This window comes from Archocentrus centrarchus, unplaced genomic scaffold (genome assembly GCF_007364275.1).
Source record: "Archocentrus centrarchus isolate MPI-CPG fArcCen1 unplaced genomic scaffold, fArcCen1 scaffold_55_ctg1, whole genome shotgun sequence".
Taxonomy (NCBI): Eukaryota; Metazoa; Chordata; class Actinopteri; order Cichliformes; family Cichlidae; genus Archocentrus; species Archocentrus centrarchus.
Window position 1 is genome coordinate 643,545 of NW_022060277.1, and position 22,894 is coordinate 666,438.

The 22,894-nt window shown below is 44.5% G+C and overlaps 1 protein-coding gene across 1 annotated transcript; it reads left to right on the forward strand.

The window, feature by feature from the left end:
- Nucleotides 1–1,435: 1,435 nt before the first annotated feature.
- hells (helicase, lymphoid specific) lies at nt 1,436–22,885 on the forward strand. The gene is made up of 23 exons (XM_030725472.1): nt 1,436–1,755; nt 2,470–2,567; nt 9,569–9,672; nt 11,463–11,585; nt 11,684–11,725; nt 11,806–11,839; nt 12,312–12,370; nt 12,442–12,483; nt 12,599–12,826; nt 13,502–13,684; nt 13,838–13,981; nt 14,550–14,746; nt 15,502–15,595; nt 18,094–18,255; nt 19,118–19,260; nt 19,580–19,724; nt 19,855–19,938; nt 21,340–21,459; nt 21,614–21,730; nt 21,835–21,994; nt 22,099–22,195; nt 22,279–22,355; nt 22,474–22,885. The coding sequence occupies exons 1-23, from the start codon at nt 1,748–1,750 to the stop codon at nt 22,560–22,562; spliced, it is 2,550 nt and encodes an 849-aa protein (XP_030581332.1). The 5' UTR covers nt 1,436–1,747; the 3' UTR covers nt 22,563–22,885.
- The last annotated feature ends 9 nt before the right edge of the window (nt 22,886–22,894 follow it).

A 22,894-nucleotide genomic window follows, 5' to 3' on the forward strand; every position in this document is an offset into this window, starting at 1 on the left:
AGTTGCTCAATTTATTTATTTCTCTCAGGTCAAAGTTGCCCAACTTTTCTCCAAGGTGGAATATTGAGTTAGTGCAGCTTATTATAGTTGTTGGGTCAACTTAATGTTTCTCGTTGGGTCCAGTGGGCCCGGCTGTTATACTATATAAAATATGACATTAGCTCAGTTTGTTGCAGTTGTTGGTCTCACGCGTTGTTGTTGTTCTCTCACAGCAAGTTGGCCTCACATAATATTACAGTGTGGTTACTCCAAAAACATTTCATTTTAAAAACCTTTATTTACTTTACAAATTTGAAAAATGCAAAGAAAAAAACACATTAACAACAGACAGGATTTCATAAACTGATGCCAGTGAACATCTCTCAATACCAACCATAAGATATGTAACCATATAACCACAGACAGCAGCACAGACCAGAAGTACAATCAGCACCAAACATGCAGAATGACGGTGGCAGCTGCAGCAGGCCCATAAACACTGAAGTGTCTCTCCTTCCTTATAGATCCCATAGTTAATATGTGAAACTGACCAATCACATTTTAGTGACATCATGTGACACTCTGCGACACTGAGGGAAACCAACTGAAGAAATAATAAACACTGAACCTAAAAGTGACCTGAAACCAGTAAAACTGGTGATGATTGGGTGAGTTTAGTATTAATGAGTCAGGGAGCACTGAGGGTTCAAACCTGCCCAAACTGTGGCTCAGAAATATTAAAACCTGAGCCGTGTTGGCCTTCAGAGCTCCACTGTCAAATGTTTTACGTTTACAGTGTGATAAACTGGAACGGCAACTAATTTGGCTGCAGGTCAACCGTCATTGAGCTGATACTGTTTTATGTTTCAGAAACTTTGAAAATTTAAAAAATAAAACAAATTTTTAAAAAGTCAGAAATTAAAACTCAGTCTATACAGTCTATATCTATATATCTATATCTATATCTATATCTATATCTATATCTATATGTAGAGAGAGAGAGATAGCTCTTCCCACCTTACATTCGCGGGAAATATCAAATCAGTTATCGCACACATTTCCCTGAGAGGGGTGGCTCTACTCTCAAAATGTTTTTGTGTGAACAGTAAGTATTCTATAATGTATGAAATAAACATTCTGTTAATATTATGAATATTGTCACTTGTTTTTGTTGCTAGGTTCCGACTATCGTGTAAATATGCCCTGCTGTATCGACCACCTTGAATCACACACCACCCGGTTTCCCAAATAGTCCTTTCGTCCGAATGGCGCGAAATTGAATAGCCCCGCCCATTGTAAAAATCGAAGGTTCAAGGCATGTCGCATCAAAATGGCGGAAACAGGTCGTTGTTGCCTTCAAAATAAAAGATTATCGTAACCTCAACGTAGCTACTGAGCACATTTTTGCATTTGCACATTTATTTTGAAAGGTGTTTGCCGGAGATGTATTTGTTGCTTCTCGCTGCTTAACGATAATAAGGCGTTCTAGCTGCAGAGTACCAGCGTGAAACTCCTTGTGTGTAATCTGTTTGCAAATTTGTCGAGAAAATAATATTTTGGGATATACTGCTGCGACACTGCGCAACTGTCGGAACAAGAACTAGGCAGTCAGTTTGTTCGGCTGGAGAGAGTGAGCTATATGACTGCCTGGATATCTTGATTGACGAAGCTGTGCGCCGTTTTTGAGCAGAAACGGAACTTTTAGAAGTTACATAAAAAGCTTGAAGAAGCCGCATTAGTTGCACCGTCTGCTTCGCTGCCGGCAACAATGAGCTGGTAAGTGCAATAACACCGGTACAAGTCAGCGTAATTCCCCTTCGTAACGCTACAGGCAGTAATGTTAACTGTGTACCTAAGTGGGCCAGTGTTACTCAGTCTCCTTATTCTTAACACCATAATTAAATGTCCTGATAAACTATAAACTTCTTTCCTTCTCCATAAAGCTTCCCTGGCTTTGATGTATTTATTTATTTTTGGTTACAAAGAAGTTGAATTTCAGTAACACGTGTTCGCTGTTACTAAGAGCCAACATAAAGTCGTGCATATTTGCGCATTATCCGCAGCCATGTGTACACCTGAGCAATGGTCGGCTGTTCTTCTCGAACAGGGTCTGCTTTAAGGTTTTTATCACCAGTAGTTATTTTGATTTGTGCAGTACTGAGTCAGTATGGCTCTCAATCCAGGTGACCTTAACTGATTATAATGATGTTTAGAAAAACGGTCTTAAACTGCATCCTTGGTGGTAAACAGTCTTACATTCACTTAGGTGAACTTTACATATTTTATGTGTGTGTGTGGTTATTTCAGTTACACACACACACACAATCTGTTCTAACCTATTTTGCCCACGTTGCAGGGTTTTAAGTCTTTGTTGCAAAAGTAATTTTCTAATATACCTTAAGAAAAGAGTCAAACCTGTAAATGGAATTTGCTCCCACCTGTAAAGACAGCAGGAAGTGGATTTCATCCTTGATTTTTCTCTGCTGACAGCCTAAAGGAAGAAACTCGAAGTGTGTCCCCTCACTGCCCCAAACCCGATGAGCCCGAGGAGCCGCTGGGCACAGCCATTGAGACTGCAGCTACTGAAGGTAAGTTAAAAGCTCCAGTTTGTAATCTGCAGAGTCCCAATAGTGCATAATTTCACTTTTTGGTCCATCTCAGGGTGGCAAACCATAACCATAATTTTTGAAAAGGTACCAAACTATATGATCCAGCCCTAACTATAAGCTTGATCATAAAGGAAAGTTTTAAGCCTAATCTTAAAAATAGAGAGGGTGTCTGTCTCCTGAATCCAAGCTGGGAGCTGGTTCCACAGCCTGATAATAATGAATTACAGTAGTCCACCCTAGAAGTAATAAATGCATGAATTAACATTATTTGTGATAAGAACTGATACAAAGCAGCAATTTCAGCCTCAGGGCCCAACCTAATTCACAGCCATGAAAATTGCATTGATTTTTTTCATGTAATACACACTATGCAGTGAGATAGTGGTAGAAAACTTTATGTTGAGATGGCAGAGTCACGCCCTTCTGCCGCTTGTGAAACACATTCTTGGTTCAAGACCAGCTTGCGGGGCCTGAGTTGAACCCATTTTTCGTCTGAGTACCAAGTGCGTTTGTCGTGGAAAAAACGCTGAACAGTCCGTTCAAATACCGGCACCTCGTCGGTGGAAAACACTCACTAGAAATGTAGAACTGACAATGCAGTGCAAGCAAAATCTACAGTATGCTGATCATCCTGCTGAAACCAAACCTTTGTCCTGCATCCCAAAATCAAGAAGAGAAGCAATGGAGCAGTGGATGTGGTGCTTCCCCTTTACAATGCAGGAGAGCGTGCCATTCCTCCAGCTGTACAGACAGTTGATGCTGATCACACTGCTGTTCTACAGGAAGCAGCACATGGCTATTTGCTAAGAAATAACACTCCAGCCACATAGCTATCAACGGTAAAGGTTCTTTGCCAGGTGATGAGCATCATCAAGTCTCTGCAGCTCAACAACAATGTTTTGGTTTTTGACCAGGCATTGTAGGCCAAAACTGCTGAATTCACCTGGAACCACCAGAGACATCTGAGGACATCATTTTAAGAATGGAGGAGTTTCATACCACCTGTGTTTACATGGAAAATGTTTCACAGATGCTGGTCTGAGACCTTCACATAGAAGCAGGAGTGTTAGCTGATGGCTCAATCACAGGGGTTTTAATGGCCACAGGTATAACTGAGCAATAAGGCTCCACAAACTGCTCTATGAGGCTGTCCTGACACTAGCCTGGAAAGACTTTGATCCCTGGTTTGGATCTCATTTACTCTGAAGGAAACTCTGCAAGCAGTCTGCAGCCTGTGTGATAAAGTGTCACTGCCCAGATTTGAGGAAACTCTCGGGCAAGATGCCAGCTCATTTTGAGTTCCTCAACTACCTCAGAGAAGACAATAGTCCCCTCTCAGCCTTCTGGATGTCTTACATGGACACAGTTGAGGTTTTGCTCAGTGGTAAATGGACTAGTTCTTATATAGTGCTTTTCTACTCTGAGCTAATACAACACGTTTACATTTACCCATTCACACCATCCATCCATGTGTAACTAAGTCTAACATTCACAGAACACTTGCGCCGGAGAGCAACTTGGGGTTCAGTATCTTGCCCAAGGTTGCTTTGGCACACAGCCCGGTGCAGCCAGGAATCAAACCACCAACCTTCCGATCAGTAGGTGACCTGCTCTACCTCCTGAACTACAGCCACCCTGTAACACATTTATCTTGCAGCATTCAGAGCTATGCTTCGCCTATGATAAACTGAACTATGCCAGATCAGGGCTTTCAAATTGTTTTGGAGTGGCAGGGGGGCATGCCAAAGTAGCAGGCACCTTATGACCGAGACGAAGCCATGACGGCAGCAGACGATATGAATAGTCACATGGCAGTCGTGAACCAATCAAATGGCTTAGATTGAAAGGAAGTAAATATTGCCAGTGCGTCCACATGGCGCTGGAAATGGAGACGACGGATGGTGCAAAAAAAGTTTTTTAGGAAAATTAAAAAGTAGACGGCGCAGAGCGGTGGAGTAGGTGGAAAATGTGCCTGGCGCCGGCATAATTTGAAAGCCCTGCCAGATACCAACCATACTACTATGCTCAAATGCCTTCCCTCAATATTGATCATCCTGATGATCTTTGCAGAGGATGGTTGGGAAGGAACGGTCCCTTTGGAATAATTCCAGTAGACCAGACAAATTGAAGAGACTGTAAACAAAGAAAGTCAGACAGCTGGAGGAACCAAAGGTTTCAGGTTGAAAATTGGAGCAGTGACCAGATACTATCTCACTGCAGAAAACAGAAGTCGGTATCTAAGGCGTGACACACTGTAAGCCCACAGAAAGTGTGAGACTTCATGATCTACAGAAGCCAAGGATAGAGAAGGACAGGACAGATGTCAATGCCTTTGTAGAACTTTTGGAGTAAAGAAGTAAACCCTCTAAGTCCACATCAGTCAGACATCGTCAGTCTTTCCACAGGAATCACTGTGTCACCAAACATAGCCAGTGATCCCCTGCGAGCTCACCAGACTGGAGCTGAAGCATAAAAAGTTCAGAAGTGAACGTTTGGAAAAAGGCTCACCAACAACCACGTTCCATCACACAATGGAAAAAGCAGAACCTGTTCCTGCCTTGCAGTTCCACCTGCTTGAAGACTGTGACCATCATCGCAACCCCGATGCACTCAGCAGTCATATGGTTGAATGGTCATCAGCCCGCTGCATTAAGACCAATAATCGTGAAATGCTTTGAGAGACTGGTAATGAATCACATCAAGGCCTCCGCCCCTCCTGACTTCGACCAGTACCAGTTTGACTATAACACCAACAGATGTACTGAGGACACCATCTCACTCCTGCTCCACACTGCACTGACACACCTCAAGAACCCAAATACTTATGTGAGGATACAGTTTGAGTTCAGCTCAGCTTTTAACACGGTCATCCTGGACCAGCTGGTAAACAAACTACTGACACTGGTCCTGGAATACCGCCTCTTCAGCTGGATTAAAGATTTTCCTCCAGCACATGAGATTTGGAAACCTCTACTCATCTAACATACTCATCAATACTGGTAACCCCCAAGGCTGTTCTCAATCCACTCCCATTCACACTTTTTACGCATGACTGTACCCCCATTTATGACACAACCTACACATTCAAGTGTGCAGATGACACAGCTGTGGCGGGATTGATAATGAAAAGGCAAATGAAGCAGCCTACAGACAGGAGGTCCAGGTCCTCACATCCTGCTGCCAGAATAATCACTTGCTCGTCAACATCAACAAGACAAAGGAGCTTGTCGTTGACTTCAGGAAACATAAGGACATAGTACACGCCAGTCTGGTGATTGCTGGGGAAAAGATGGAACAGGTGGGGAGCTTCAAGTACTTTGGTGTTCACCTCTCAAGGGCCTTGACATGGGTAGTAAACACCAGAGAAGTGGTGAAGAAGGTCCAGCAGAGACTCTTCTTTCTACAGTCCCTCAGAAAAACTTTGGCTCCCACCAAAACTCCTCACCACGGTGTGGTTCTCCAACTGCACCTCAGAGGAGAAAAAAAGACCTGCAGCGGATCATTAAGACTGCAGCAAAGCTCATTGGTGCCCCTTGGGTACATTGGGATGAAGTGTCAGTCGGGCAGAGTGGATTGGGTCCAGGGATGGGACAATCCATTCTGTCCAACTGAGAAAAAGAGCAGAGAAAAAAAAAACGGGTTGGATTACACACTCCCTGGACAATGTCTCTTAAGCCGTGTTTCCATACGGAACGACTCGGCGCGGGTCGACTCGGCTCGCCGCGATTTGACGGCATTTCCATTAGGAGCAGGTACACTTTGCCGGTCCTTTTTCCGTACTCGCTCACCCGAGGTTCTGAGCGATCCAAGGCGATACAAAAATGTGACGCGGAGGACAGCATGCCACTGATTGGCCAGGGAGTGTTGTCACTAGCGGAGTCATGAGAGCGACTCCTACACCAGAATCATCCCTGCCATTTTTAAAACCCCACTAGGCACGCAGGGCCATCTGAAACACACAGCATACATGTTATAACCCTATACTGCCGGGCGATCTCCGCTGAAGCACCGTTACCTGCCCCTACTAGCCGAACAGCTGGTTAGCACAGAGCCTGAGGGCTGATGAAAGGAACCGTAATAACACGACCGTTTGTCCTATCAGAAAAATCCAAACGGTTTCTGAAAGCTGAGAAACTGCACTTCACAACCAGCATAGGGTATTACTGTGGTGTTATTACGGTAATTGTTGGTCTAAGTCTGCTAACAGCGGCTCTTTTGAAGTACACTGAGCCGATTATGACATGTTCAGAGCAGGGTTATTATAGTTAACGAAACCGAACGAAATAACGAAAACTGAAATTGAAAAAACATTGTCGTTAACTGAAATAAATAAAAACTACAATTAAAAGGAAAAAACGATAACTAACTAAAACTGTATTGTGAGTTTAAAAAACTAACTAAAACTAACTGAAATTATTGTGGATTGATCATTTTTCCGCTCTATGAGTTTAAGCTGGGAGCGCCGTGTGTGCAGCTGTGTGCGTGCATGTGCACGAGGAAGCGGCAGAGCAACGCTGTGATTAACCTGTTCAGTTCTTGTGCGTTTGTTATTCTCTCACTGATAAAGTAGACGCAATCAGGAATAATAATGAAAGCATCAGTATAAGGACTCACAAATGTCAGCAAATTCCTGGAGGGAGACTGCTGTCGGGATGGACGTGAGGAAATGAAGGAAGTGGAAAAACAGGGACAAATATGTTTGCAGCCAAAAAACTGAGCACAAAGAGCGAGGACCAAAAAAAGTCCCAGCTGGCACCACAAGGTAATTAACACACTCAACACACACAGCTACACAAGCATAAATGCGGACATGAGGTCGGACACTTCTGTAGGTTGTGTACAGAGGCTGCAAAGACCCTGCAAGTCTAATCAGCGAGCATCTAACCAAGCTAACAGAAGCAGCTTCAGGTGGTGAGAACATCAGGATGCAGCTGGATTTGACCTTTGACTCCTTCAAAGAGTTTGTTTTTGTCAAACACCACATGTAGCTGTTGTTAATCTACTGCACTGATGCTGGAGTTTATTGTAGAATTTATTGAGTTTGGGAGTTCATGTTTTTCTTTGTTTCTCCCTGTTGATGTTCATGTGTGTCCTAATTATTACACATATATTTCTTTATGTATCTTGAGTTTTTATTACACAATAGTCACTTTTGCGCATTGAATCTTGGACCTGACAAAGTATGAAAATACTTAAACTAATACTGAAACTAACGAAACTAAACTAAAACTAAGCATTAAACCTAAAATAAAAACTAATAAAAACGAGCAAAACCGCTCTGAAAACTAATTAAAACTAACTGAATTAGAGAAAAAAAAGGAAAAACTAACTAAAACTAAACGATAATGTAAAATCCAAAACTATTATAACCCTGGTTCAGAGGGTTAGGTTTATACTTAACAATGATAACCTTCATCCATTAAAACATTGTACGGGGACTTATGCATGATGATGATATTAAACTAGCATTAGCTGTTAGCTTGCCTCTATCTCATCTATTGTTGTGTTGTTTTGAACCGCATGTGAGCTACATCATGAGACTACTGCCCGCACTGCTATATCGACTCCACCCACAACGTGGTGGTCCTCAATTGCAATGGAAACACAACACGACCGTGCCGAGTTGTGTTGACCGAGTCGTTCCGTATGGGAACGCGGCTTTTGGTCCCCTCCCGTCTGGCAGGCTCAGGGTCATGAGGACATGGACAGAAAGACTTAGGCCCCGTTTACATGATAGCGTTTCCACTGGAACACACACAACACACACAGCTACACAAGCATAAATGCGGACATGAGGTTTCCACTGGAAACGGTGTCGTTTTGATGCGTTTCAGCCTTCCGTTTACATGATGGCGTTTCAGAAACGATCTGCGTTTACACGATGACATGTGAAACGATGAAAACGATGTAGTTCCCATGCCAGGCCACAAGTTGGCGTTGGTTTTCTCTTTGCAAAGCTTGTTTACGCAAGACGTGCATGCCTGGAGTGACACAGTAGGAAGCGCGGAAAATTGTTCATTACTTACAAAACGGCCAATGTGAGAGGATTTGTGTGGACTGACGATGAGGTTGGGTTGCTGGTGCACACAACGCTGAATTACAAAACAGTAAAAACACAAGAAAAGCACAGGAAGCGCTCGTGAATCCGCGAGTATTGTTTGTCAATTTGTGCATGCACGGAAAACTGTGGCCGTCGCAACCATAGTGCGCACGTGCGAGTCACCCGTTTTTCAAATCACCCCGGTTTCAAGCGTTTACACGAGAACGCAGGCCGGTGCATTTCTGAAACGCTCCACTCTGGACCCCGTTTCCGAAACACATCGTTTTCACTCCTTTGTCGTGTAAATGACAAAGGAGTGAAAACGATTTATTTAGTTTAGGTGAAAATTATGGGGAAATTTGTATTATTTGTGGTTTAAAGGGCTCTACTGACCTCTGTGTTGGTCAGAGAGATCCAAAACCTGGCTCAAATGAAAGGGTTCCCTTTAAAATGGTACCAAACACTATATTCTAGACCTTTGATAAATGTCTTTAGCATGAGCCTAAAGCAGATATACACAGTGTCAAAAAACTAAATTTTTCTTTAGGGGTTGTTAACTTCATGAGCTGATATCTGTGACTAAGCTACCACTTTGGAAGGGCTATCATACCAAAATATCATCTACAGACATGTAGCTTTTGAAAAATGATGGTTACGTTTTGCCACCCTGAGACTGAATAGTGGTCTGGTCCATGGACTACAAGGGAAGCTGACACAGAGCCGTCCAAGTTTAATGATGGATGTGTGTTGCTGTCATGTTGTTTAAGGTTCAGATGAGCCTGTGATGAGATGTGGACAGTTCATCAAGATCAGAGCACCACAGCACACCCACATTGACTAATGAATGTTATGTTGTGTTACTGAAAAGATGATGTGCGGTGAACTTGTTCAGGTGGTATCCTCAACCATCAGCCTGACTGTCAGTGTTGTTTCATTGAAGATGTGAATACGACGTCCAAAGTGGTGATCACTAAGGAAATGGAGGAGGAAGAGAATAAGCTGATGGAGCAAGGGGAAAGGAAAGAGAGGGAGATGATGGAAAAGGTAGGTTTAATTTCTCAAGGTCAGAGTTCTATTTATGGCATCAAATGTTGACATTCTTAATTTCCATCTTATTTTTGAAGTATAACCTGATGAATTCATCACTTTTATACTGTGAGGTACTTGCTGAGATTCATTTTTGGGTGCCTAAGTTTTTTTTTTTTGGTGCTGGTAAAAAGTGTTTAGCAGCATATCAGGTGGCTGTGTATGTGTAGTCCCCTCCTTTGAGAGCCTTAAACATGATTGGACAAACGAAGGTAATTTTAAATAAAGGACAGTTTAATTCTTTGCAGTCAGTGATAGCCTGAAGTCATGACGTGCTCTGCCAGGCCTTTCCTGTGGCTGCATGTCTGTGGGTCTCTGTGCCTTCAGTTTTGTCATAAGTAACTGAAAAGCCTGCTCTGCTGTGAGATCACATGACTGACAAACATTGAAGAATACTTTCTTCATATTTATTTTCTTTGCCTTGAGAAACTCTTGGGCTGCTTTTGTAGTACAGTGTAGTACAGTGTAGTACATGATTGTTGTGAAGCGTCTGATCAGATTTGTTCTTGTTGTAAACCGTCTGTATTTGCATTCATGAAGGCATCCCGTGATTGCAGAGTCTGACAGTGACCTGCCTGCTCCAGGGTGTTGTGAAGGGTTCTTCTTAACTTGGCAAAGGATCCTGCGATCATCCACTTTAGTTTTATTCCGTGGTCTTCCGGGCCTCTTGGTGTTGCTGAGGTGGGAAGTGCATTCCTCCTTTTTAAAGAGTTAACAAACTGTGCATTTGGCCACAAGTTGGAGGTTTATTTAGTTTTTCAGCCCATTGATGGACTCCATCACTTGTATTTACATCTCTTTGGAGTTCCAGTGACCAGCTATGAAACGCAAGTTTAACACATAGAATCAACTCCGGATCTTTCGTCTGGTTAGTTCGGCCTGGAATAACCTGGGGACATGTTGCCTGCCTTTAGCACAGAGCGTATCACCACTGAAACGTCTGCAAACGCACTTTGCATTACCATAATTACACGACTGTTTGTCCTGTCAGAAACGGGTTCTGAAAGATGAGAAATTGCGCTTCATACCCAACATAAGGGTTGTTGTGGTGGGACATTTGAAATGTGTTGCATCAGTGAAGACGTGGTCAGTGTTAAATAGTTAAAGAGTTTATTTCATTCATTACTTTCATTCAAAATCCTCTATATATTAACAGAAGGCAGTAGTGTTAATTATTAGCTCCCCTGTCCCAAAGATCAGTAAGTTTGTGTCATGGTTAGGTGTCTGACCACCTGTCTGCATCCCTACTCCTCCTACCGTATTGGTCACAATTTAACCAAACTTGCCCCCCTAATGGGTCTTCACCCAGAGTGTTCTCGAGGTCAGTTTTGTAACTTTGAAAGATGTCGTTTAGTGAATTGTGACAGATCACTGACATTCTGGGTGGCTGTAGCTCAGGAAGTAGAGCAGGTCATCTACTGATCAGAAGGTCAGTGGTTCGATTCCTGGCTACTCCAGGCTGCATGCCAATGTATCCTTGGGCAAGATACTTAACCCCAAGTTGCTCTCCGACGCAACCATTGGAGTGTGAATGTTAGATAATAAAAGCTTAGCTTAGTTGATCATGAAGTGCTTGTCTGAATGGGGTGAATGTAAACATGTTGTATAAGCGCTTTGAGTGCTCAGAGTAGAAAAACGCTATATAAGAACTAGTCCAATTTACCATTCTGGTTTGGATGCCTTTTAGCCCGCTCATGCATCATGGATGTTATTATTAATGTGTGATTGTTTTCAACCCTTCCTCTAAGGCCCGGGAGTCCTGGGAGAGGGACTCCCACGACATGCGGTTCAAGAGGCTGCAGCATTTGCTTCAGAAGAGCAACATCTACTCTAAATTTCTGCTGACGAAAATGGAGCAACAACAGAATGAGGTACACTGTGAAACTTGTGCAGCGTAGGCTGTGCTGTGTTTGCACCTGCTGACTCTCTGCTAACACCTGACACTCTGTTCTACTGCCGACCATCTCAGGAGACACTCAGGAAGGGGAAGCTTGAGAAGAAGGCCAAGAAGGTGGTGAATTTTACAGAGAGACATTTCTTAGTTTAGAATAAAAAGTCGTTTCTAACTGTAGTATTTTTTTTTTCTTTTAGATGCCAAATGCCAAAGGTCCACAGGCTGACAAAGGTGAGCACACCTTCTGATGAATTAAAGTTAATGTAGCATGAAAATAGCTCAACCAGCAGTTCCCCAAGAGTATATACACTCACTGGGCACTGGGGACACTCTCCACTCACTAACCCGGGAAAGACGCCTCCTGGCCAGGCAAAACTCTCCACAGCCTCCCCTGGAGAAATTAAAAAAATAATAATAACTTTAATTTCTATTTTGTTTTTATTATGTCAGCAGCTGGAGGATTTACAGGGAAAGTGGCAGTAAACTGTTTATTTACATAAAACTGTGTAGTATGCTAAAGTGGATGTGAAGGTGGTGCTGTAGTCTGTTGGGTTTGTTATGGTCAGTGTTCAGTAGTGTGACGGCTCTGTGGTAAAAGCTGATCAGGTATTTGCATTAACAAGCAGTTGAACATGTGGACCTAATAATAATAATAAGCGTATATAAACCTCGTGGTGTTTGACTCCATTTTCTATCAAACCAGGTAAAAAGAAGAGGAGGAGAGATGAAGACTACAAAATAGCAGATGTGATGTCAAAAGAAGTAAGTTTGATTTCACTTGATGTCTTTATGTCTTTGACATTTGCTCATCTCTGGTTACTTTTGTCTTTTAGGAAATCATGTCACAAGCAAAGAAAGCAAAAGTGGAAGAAGGGGTGAGGCTAATTTCCTTTTTCCCTCGCTTGGTCGATCAGTGAAAGAGGTGTTTGTAAATTATAAAGCCCATGTATAACTGTACCATATACATGCATATCAAACATCTTATTGTAGGAAGAGGTGCCAGCTCAGAAGAAACTAGAAGCTGAGGATATTGAGAAGATGAGCGATTCCAACCAAGACATAAAGAACCGTCTGTCAGAGACGGTGCGGGACAATGCTAAGCATCTCCTGGATCCTCACAGGAAGGTGAATGGGCAGCCAGTCCCTGTCCAGCAGCCGCAGCTCTTCACTGGAGGCATCATGAGGTGGTACCAAATTGAAGGCATCGAGTGGCTGAGGGTAAGCGGGGGGGGGGGGGGGGGGGGGGGACCAACACAGGGTTATGGGAACAGATTATTTGTTTGGGCCCTGCCTGTCTTCTAATAGGGATGTAATCAATGTTAAAACAGACTGAAATAAAGTTAAGGTGAAGCACTATCATCTGGAAGTTTAAGTAGCTCACTCGATGCTTTTGTTCTTCTCTCAGTAAAGTTTGGTCGTGTCCATGATGGTTTCAAAAGTCAGTGGTTATAGAGTAAGGCCATACATATGTTAAAGTTTCATGCTGTGCACTTTAATGCATGCCTGTCTACATTAAACGCAGCCATACAGTTTTTTGTTTTTCTTTTTAAAGCTATAAAGTTTCATGTTGTGCAGCAGAACCCAAATGAAGTCAGGACATTGTCCAAAGTTGTGCTTTGCTGTCAAGCAGGGATGGTGGGCTTCAGACATGTGCTCACTGTTTGCTTTCAGTGCCTGAAAACCAAATGCTGGACACACAGTGTTAATTCACCAGTTATCTGCACTCTCACATTAGTTCACTGAGATACAGTTTCATGCAGTCATGTGCTTTAAGAACTGTTGGTGTTCATTATTAATGCTGCTGTGTGTCTACAGTCTTTCAGATTGTTTAATCTGTTGTGATTTGGTGCCGTATCAGTGACACTGAATCGTGTTGTTACTGTGTGCTGTCAGATGTTGTGGGAGAATGGCATCAATGGGATCCTGGCTGATGAGATGGGCCTGGGAAAGACCATCCAGTGCATCGCTCACATTGCCATGATGATAGAAAAAAAAGTGTTGGGCCCCTTCCTGGTGGTGGCCCCTCTCTCCACTCTGCCCAACTGGATCAATGAATTCAAGCGCTTTACACCAGAGGTAAGACGGCAAACTACTGAGTTGATCCTGATTTCTTGAGGCTCATGGTGGTCTGGCTGTACCCACAGTCTGATCAACAAGTACAGATAAAAACAAGTGTTCTCTTGTACCGCTGGCGCATGGCGTTAACTGACACTGACTCGTTTGTCTCAGGTGTCTGTGCTGCTTTACCATGGTCCTCAGCCAGAGAGGGCCAAGCTGCTGAAACAGATCTGCCGGCCTCAGGGGCCTCTCAGCATGTGTCCTGTGGTCATTACCTCCTTTGAGATCTCCATGATTGACAGAAAATTCTTACAGGTAGAATCCCTGTTCACCCTATGCTATACAAAATATTTAACCAGCATATGACTAAACCAGAGGGAGGGGATGGTGAGAGGGGAGCTAAGTTAGCACAACCTTTTAGAGTGCTTATTGTAACGTTGATGTTTCGATCCCCAGCTTATCCATTAATCATACTGAAGTGTCCTTGGGCACTTGTGAATGTGGGTGTGTATCAAAAACATGGACAAAAAAACATTTGTATAGTCATCATGGTGTATACAGCTTTCTGTTGTGAACAGCACAAGTGAAATTGCCATAATAACCACGTGTGTGTGTGTGTGTGTGTGTGTGTGTGTGTGTGTGTGTGTGTGTGTGTGTGTGTGTGTGTGTGTGTGTGTGTGTGTGTGTGTGTGTAATATAAAAATTAGTCCCGTCCTATCACAGACTTGCCCGCGTGTCTTCCCCATATTTCCACCCCGTTTCCTGTCTGTCTACACTACAAATAAAGCCGCTGTGACCAAAAAAGGAAACCTGATTACTCACTGATCATTTGATCTCATGAGTGTTGGATAAAAGGTTGGACCATGTCTGTGTTCTGCTGTAGCGCTTCCAGTGGAAGTATCTGATAGTGGATGAAGGCCACAGAATCAAAAACCTCAACTGCCGGCTGGTGCGGGAGCTGAAGACGCTGCCCACTGACAACAAGCTGCTGCTGACGGGGACGCCACTGCAGAACAACTTGGCCGAGCTCTGGTCCCTCCTCAACTTCCTGCTGCCAGAGGTCTTTGATGACCTCAAGAGGTAGCTTTTTCTTTCTATACACACACACACACACACACACACAGACACACACACACACACACACACACACACACACACACACACACACACACACACACACACACACACACACACACAGAGAGGCGTACCTGTGGTGGAGAAGCAAGACTTCGCCCTCAGACAGAACAGTGCTTAACACAAACGGGGGAAAGTTGTGAGCACGTTTTCTCATCCTAGATTTCACTTTAAAACTCTTTTTCTTTTTAAAATAGGAAACGGTGCAGCAATTTGTTTTAAACATGCAAACATGTGACCACTTTTATTTTCCATTTGTCCAATTTTATCAGATTTTTAAGAACACCCTGCTCACTACACACTGTATATGCCAAGTTTTCAGCTAATAACTCTTTGGGAATAAGCTTGTTAGTGCAAAAAATAGTATTTTATGCCTGTTATCTTTGGGATTTTTTTTTTTATTGGTTCAACTAAAGCAGTTGGAACAAATGGTGCTTTGCATCAGACTGCTAGTAACAAAGTGAAGACTTTCAGAAACCCTGTAGAGACCACTTTATAAAAGAGAGTCTGCCTTCTTGGAAGCAGAATATAAAGAAATGAGGGGAGGTTCAATACTTTTGCACAGAACTGGGTTTTTAAAAGTCAATTACCAAAAAGGAACCCAATCCCACAGCAGTGTATCTGTATTAACATGACATTTCTGATATTTCTGCCATGTTTCTGATTGCTCGGCTTTGACCTTTGGCTTGTTCGCTGCACAGCTTTGAGTCGTGGTTCGACATCAACTCCCTTGGAGAGGCTGAGAGTGTGGTGGTTGCTGAACGTGAGCAGAACATCCTAAGCATGCTGCATCAGGTCAGTCCTCCATCATGAAGGGTTCCTACTTATTTCACTGTGTTTAATGACTTTCTGTAGACTGTGATTAACACCAGATAAATAAGAGTTAAACTTCATCCATGCATCCACATAGATTCTTGTCAGCATCCTGTGATTAATAACATTTATAAAGAGAAACCTAGTGTAAGGCAGCCTTTAAGTTCAGTGTTAAATTTAGGATCAACTTGAGCTAATTGGTCCTAACACGTCTGTTAATGAGCAGCAAATTTAACTCAGATGTGTGACTGAGGCAGCTTAGCCCTTATCTCAGACTGACAACCTGTCCAGGCTGTACCCCACCTCTCACCCTGTGACCGCTGTGATAGGTTCCAGCCCAGCCTCCACCCTGAATAGATGAGCGGAAATCATTTTTAATAATGGACATGCCAGACCTGTCACGCATCCTCCTGTCAACTGATCCAACTCAGCACCAAGTGGTGAACAGCTGATAGCTCGGCTCCTCTCTTCACCCAAGTGTACAAGACCTGCAGCCACAGATCCAACAAATTGATCATTGACCTGCTACTTAGGGTGTCCTGGTACTGTATACAGTCATGAACACTTTTGTGCTTGAAAATGATGTTTGTTATGGACAAACTGTGATTGGCACAGAAGTTCCTCTCACTTACACCTCTCCAGGTCTCACGATCATTGCCCACGTGAGCATTGGAGTCCCCAGATCGGGCATTCTCAAGCACCTGACCCAGTGTCTCCAAAGGGCTGGGTACTCGCATAAGCCCAAACGACAGTTAGGACCTGTGCCCCAACTCGAGGGCACAAGGAAAAAACGAGGGGGAAACTCCAACATACAGGCAACAAACCAGGGAGATGTGTTATATGGCCTCACCCATCAAAATTTGAATCCAGGTGTTCAGTCCCTTCCACAGGTGTATAAACCAGCACCTATGCATGCAGACTGCTTCTACAAACATCAGTGAAAGAATGGGTCGCTCTCAGGAGCTCAGTGAATCCCAGCGTGGTACCGTGATAGGATGATACCTGTGCAACAAGTCCAGTCACTGCTAAATATTCCACAGTCAGCTGTTAGTGGGATTATAACAAAGTGGAAGCGATTGGGAACAGCTCAGCCATGAAGTGGTAGGCCACGTAAAATCACAGAGTGGGGTCAGAGGATGCTGAGGGTCATAGTGCACAGAGGTCACCAACTTTCTGCAGGGTCAATCACTGCAGACCTCCAACCTTCATGTGACCTTCAGATCAGTGAGCTTCATGAATGGGTTTCCATGGCAGCTGCATCCAAGCCTTCCATCACCAAGGTCACTGCAGAGTGTTGATGCAGTGGTGTAAAGTGTTGATGCAGTGGTGTAAAGTGTTGATGCAGTGGTGTAAAGCACGTCGCCACTGGACTCTAGAGCAGTGGAGACGTGTTCTCTGGAGGGATGAATCACACTTCTCCATCTGCCAATCAGAGGGAGGAGTCTGGGTTTGGTGGTTGCCAGGGGAACGGTACCTGTCTGCCTGCATTGTGTAAAGTTTGGTGGAGGGGGGGGTTATGGTGTGGGGGTGTTTTCAGGAGTTGGGCTCGGCCCCTTAGTTCCAGTGAAAGGAACGCTTAATGCTTCAGCATACCAAGATATTTGGGACAGTTTGATGCTCCAACTCTGTGGAACAGTTTGGGGATGGCCCCTTCCTGCTCCAACATGACTGCACACCAGAGCACAAAGCAGCTCCATAAAGACATGGATGAGCCAGTTTGGTGTGGAAGAACTTGACTGGCCTGCACAGAGTCCTGACCTCAGCCTGATAGAACACCTTTGGGATGGATTAGAGCGGAGACTGTGAGCCAGGCCTTCTCTCCAACATCAGTGTCTGAGCTCACAGATGTGTTTCTGGAAGAATGGTCAGAAATTCCCATAAACACTCCTAAACCTGTGGAAAGACTTCCCAGAAGAGCTGAAGCTGTTGTAGCTGCAAAGGGTGGATCAACATCATATTAAAGCCTCTGGATTAAGAATGGATGTTACTCGTGTGTGTGTGTGTGTGTGTGTGTGTGTGTGTGTGTGTGTGTGTGTGAGTGAGAAGGCAGAGGAGTGAGTATATCCACCCCTGCCTCTCACAAAGGATTGGAACAGAGTCCAGTCCCTCTCCAATAATCTGTGCTATGCACTGAGTTGAGCCTGATTATATTGATCTGGACTCTCTTGACCTCATGCACTAGCTCGGGCTCCTTCCTCATGAGAGAGGTAATGTTCCATGTCCCAGTAGCTATTTTCAGCCTGGGTTTGGACCGCCGTGGTCTCTGCCCACGACTGCCACCTGACTCACATAACACCTCCTGTGGGTTGATCGGCCCACGTTGCTTCTTTGGGCTGTGCCCAACCAGGACCGATGGACTAAGTCTCGGCCACCAGGCACTCTCCCTCAAACCCCCTCCCCAGGCCTGGTTCCAGGACAGGGTAAGCCGCTGTAGGTAAACGGTAAAAAGTGCTCTTCTTAAAGGTTATCTGTTGTTTCAGATTCTGACTCCGTTCCTGCTGAGGAGGCTGAAGTCGGATGTGGCGCTGGAGGTTCCTCCTAAGAAGGAGATCATCGTTTACGCTCCTCTGTCAGCCAAACAGGAAGCTTTCTACACTGCTGTTGTCAACAAGACCATTGCTAAGATGCTGGGCAAGGAAAAGGTAAAGTTTCTGTCAGAGTGGAGCCTGCAGAGCTGCACTTACTGTCAGTGAGCATTAAACAGCTGTGCTTCAGTTGATTTGTGCTGATGTGCCTGCAGATATAAAGCCTGATGCAGATGAGCTGGTGTGTGTCATAAATGAATATGTCCATGGATGGTACAATTTTAGATTTGCTGCATCATCTGTTTGTATCAACCAAAACTATGTAGTTGTAAATGTAAAGTGAACACAGATAAAGACTTTGTTTCAGTGCACACAGTATACCAACATTGTTTACTTAAAACTTATTTTATTTATTTCAGTACTTTGTGTAAATGGGGAAAAAAAGGACCTAATTTCTCACATGAAGGCAGATCTGTTATTTTAAATATGCTAATGTGGTGTGACCTCAGTAAGTATGCACTAATTTACACAGATTCTCCAAGCAGAACTGGGAGCATGGGTCATTGAGTCACAGTGGGCCTGGGATTATTCATCTGATGATTAAATGTTGATTTTATTGGGCAGCAGAAGCCCAATAATATCAATGTGCAGCGCAGATCAACATTGTTTAACCCTTTAGCCCTGAATGCAGTGTCCGTGGCACAGCGTACTTCAAAAGTGCCGCCGTTCAGACTTCTGGCAACAAATACTGTAATACCCCTGTATGGCTGAGAAGTGCGATTTCTGGGCTTTCAGCAACTCTTTGAATTTTTTCGATAGGACAAACAGTCGGAGTTACAGTAAAAAGCCAGCCAGGTTGACCTTCATAAGAACACGGCTGTAGTGGATTCATTGGTCATTCTCTGGTATCAGTTTGACCCTAATCAAATAGCCAGTGATCACGAGTGGTGAGAATTGTCTGTTCTCCTGGTACATTTAGGCAGAGGCTCCTGTAGCACTGACGCCCAGCGGCAGGCCGAAGCGCCGCAGCCAAAAGGTGGTGGACTACAGAGAGACGGAGGCAGACACCCCGTACAACCTGGAGAAATATCTGGAGAGGGTTCGCAAGGAGCTGGAGCCAAGGTCAGACTGCCTCAAACCAGTGAACGCAACTGTGAGGTGTTTCTGTGGAGGCCGTTGAGCCGCTCATTGTTATGTTTTAATAATGTCGGTGTGAGTGAGTTCACTGCTGCTGTAAAATGCTGTGACCTTTGTTTAAAAGGGTACTTTGTATTTAAAACCTTGCTACATCTAAACTAAAGGGTGTGATTGCACTGGAAGCTGTGTGTCAGCTCTTATTAACCTTTAATGAGAAGAAAAAAGAGCCTTTGGTCTGAAGCATGTTCTGCATTATTATGAATTATTTCATATTTATCTGCCTGTTAAACTCCTCCTCCTTCAGCTGCCGCCCAGTGCTGGATGTCCAGAGCCCGCTGGACACTCAGATCAACCTGAAGCTGCAGAACATCCTCATGCTGTTAAAGAGATGCTGTAACCACCCGTACCTGGTGGAGTACCCTCTCGACCCCACCACAGGGGAGTTCAAGGTAACGCACAGTTAGTTTGTACAGTGATGTTACAGGTACAGAATGAGGTTCATGAAGCACAGACTGACTCTTTTAATAGTGATGATAGTCCAGGAGTGCGGTTGGTAACATGCTCTGTCTCATCCTGCAGATTGATGAGCAGCTGGTGCAGAGCTCCGGGAAGTTTCTCATACTGGACAGACTGCTGCCGGCACTGAGGAAAAGGGGACATAAGGTGAAACCAGGGCAGAGCTGGGAGGGAGAAATGCTTTTACTTTGGAAAGATGAGTCTAGAAAAAAGTTATGAATACTCAAGTCTGAAAATCAAACAGGACATGTCTGCTAAAACAAGTGCAACGTGTTCTTTACCCTGTGCTGGATTCAGCTGTTGACAAAGTAAATCTGAAACACTGAGGATGCAGCCATCTACAGGACAGTCAGTTAAAATCAGATGAGCATGTTTGAAGAAGATGGCACAGTGTAGCCAGCCTGCTGTAGCTTGTGGACAGCTAGTAAAAACCTCAGATACACCAACAGTCTCTGTGTGAGTGAATGTCTGTGTCCCTAATAATGAAGGTGAGAAGCTGCAGGGAGCCAGAGGCACACACTGAATCAAACTGCCTCACAGCAGAATGACATTTAAATTGAATCGTATCAAAACTTAAACTGAACCCAGCTGGGCACTGCTGTCACCTGTACACTCGTCTGCCTCTCACACCGACCCTCTGCATGTCCTCCTGCACTACAACCGTGAACCACCTCCTCTTTCCCTCCTGCCCCGCGGCTCCATATTTAACCCCCTTTGCCCGATATATCCTCTATCACCCATGTGCACATGTCCAAACCATCTCGGCCTCGTCTCTCTGAGCGGTCCCTCGGATGTACTCATTTCTAATCCTGCCCATCCGGATCATCCTCAGTCAAAATCTGGGAATCTTCAACTTGTCGTCCTGTCCTGTGTTAGTGCCTCAGTCTCTGCTGGGCTGTAAACCTTCCTCTCCTGGCTCACAAAGAGGAAGAGCACAGATGAGTCATGGTCGTAGTGAAGGACATGCAGAGGGTTGGTGTGACAGGAGGGTGAGATGGAGGCGACCCCTGAAGGGAGGTGCTGAAGAAGATCCGTGAAACGTTTTCCTCCCGGAGGTTTCAAATTAATCAGATAACTGAATAAATGCTGATTAAAATCAGATAAGTTATGTCATGGACACACACACACACACACACACACACACACACACACACACACACACACACACACACACACAGACACCATAACAGGCGCTTCGATGTATGTTTACTTAGTCAGCAGGTAGATACAGCTTGTGGAGCTGAAAATGTTGTAACAGTGATATTAAACATTTCTTAGGTGGTATAATGTGTTTTAATTTGCACAGTTCACCCATAATAACTTAAGGACATTTACAGGATAAATAAAAATACAGGTCACAGTTATAAACCTCAGCACATGCTCAGACCTGAAGCTGGTTTACATCAGTAGTTAGTGTTACATCAGTGTTGGAGCAGTTTTGGTGATTTGCAGTGTGAAGTGTCAAAGGTCAAACTGAGTGTTGTGAATGTTGTGAGTCTGCTGGCTCTCTCGGTGACACACTGCTGACGTTGCATTTGATTGCTCCAGGTTCTGATCTTCAGTCAGATGACGTCCATCTTGGATATTCTGATGGATTATTGCTATCTGCGGGGCTTTCAGTACAGCCGCCTGGATGGCAGCATGTCCTATGCCGACAGAGACGAAAACGTGAGTTTTAGATGGTGACGATGATGCGGAGGTGCCAGCCGTCCTGTACGCACAAGCTTTTCAGGAACGATGGTGCAATACTGAGAGTTTTGACTCTAGAAATGTGAAGCACCCAGACTGCTCCTCTGAGTGGATTGTGTCATTCTTCTAACAGATGGCCAGGTTTTCCAAGGATCCAGAGGTGTTCATCTTCCTGCTGAGCACCCGAGCAGGAGGACTGGGCATCAACCTGACCGCTGCCGACACCGTCATCATCTTTGACAGTGACTGGGTCGGTGCAGATGATCGTTTGTCTATAACCGATATTTCCTGGACACATCTGCTGTTCTGTTGATTTTCCTGTACTCATGCTTGATGCTCCTGTCACCTCTCAAGAACCCGCAGGCAGACCTGCAAGCTCAGGACCGCTGTCACCGCATAGGACAAACGAAACCAGTAGTTGTGTACCGCCTGGTCACAGCCAACACAATTGACCAGAAGATCCTGGAGAGGGCCTCTGCCAAGAGGAAGCTTGAGCAGATGGTCATCCACAAGAGTGAGTCTCTTCACCTTACTGTAATTACAGCTCACACCAAATTGTAAACGCAGGGCCGAGGGTGGTCGTTTTAAATGTGCTCTGCTGGTGGCTTTCCTCCACAGACAGGTTCAAAGGTGGGAAGGCAGAGCTGAACCAGAGCAAAAGCTGCATTGATCTGGATGAGCTGCAGGAGCTGCTCAGAGCCAGAGGCCCTGAGAGGTAAGAACTGATCCAATGAAAGTGTTGTGACTGAGACCTGGAGCTGTGTTACAGGCTGACTTTGTGATGTTCGCCCCACTCAGGGAGGTTAAAGCTTCAAAAGGGAACGTGATCAGTGACAAGGACCTGGAGATCCTGCTGGATCGCAGTGACCTGCTGGGTGAGGAAACCTGCACCTAAAATTCAATGATGTCTGATTCACTGCAGAAGCATCCCAACTTTAGGCCCAGATTCAGTTTTAAAGCGCTTTAGGAATATTTATTTTCTCACTTTTTCAGACAAAGAAAAGGGCGGCGTGAAGAAGGAGAAAGTGGGCGTGTTTAGAGTGATTGACAGCAAAGAGTCGTCAGAGATCACTCTGGGCTGAGACCGCAGGAACATTGAAGACCCAGGCGACGCTGTGCTGGACCTGCTGTCGTCTCTGTGGAGTGAGGTTTTACTGTTTCGTTGCTCTGTGGTGTTGAACCACCGTCCCTCTATGACTGAACTTGACACTAGGATGTTTTTCAGCCTTCAGCTTCATGGAAACGATCAAAACTAATTAAAGCTGCCACAAGAAACAAGAAGCTAATTCTCCCGGTCCGCTGCCTGCTAACATGCACAAACGGGACTGTTAGAAATCCCCTTTAAACCCATTCATCTGTACTGACAGTACTTGGAGCACTTATGCTGCTGAAGTGTTTATGTTCTCATGTCTTT

Excerpts from the sequence above, each read along its gene's own strand:
- hells (XM_030725472.1), top strand. Across the intron at positions 9,673-11,462 it reads AGAGGGAGATGATGGAAAAG|GCCCGGGAGTCCTGGGAGAG; the intron begins GTAGGTTTAATT and ends CCTTCCTCTAAG. Across the intron at positions 12,484-12,598 it reads AAGCAAAAGTGGAAGAAGGG|GAAGAGGTGCCAGCTCAGAA; the intron begins GTGAGGCTAATT and ends ATCTTATTGTAG.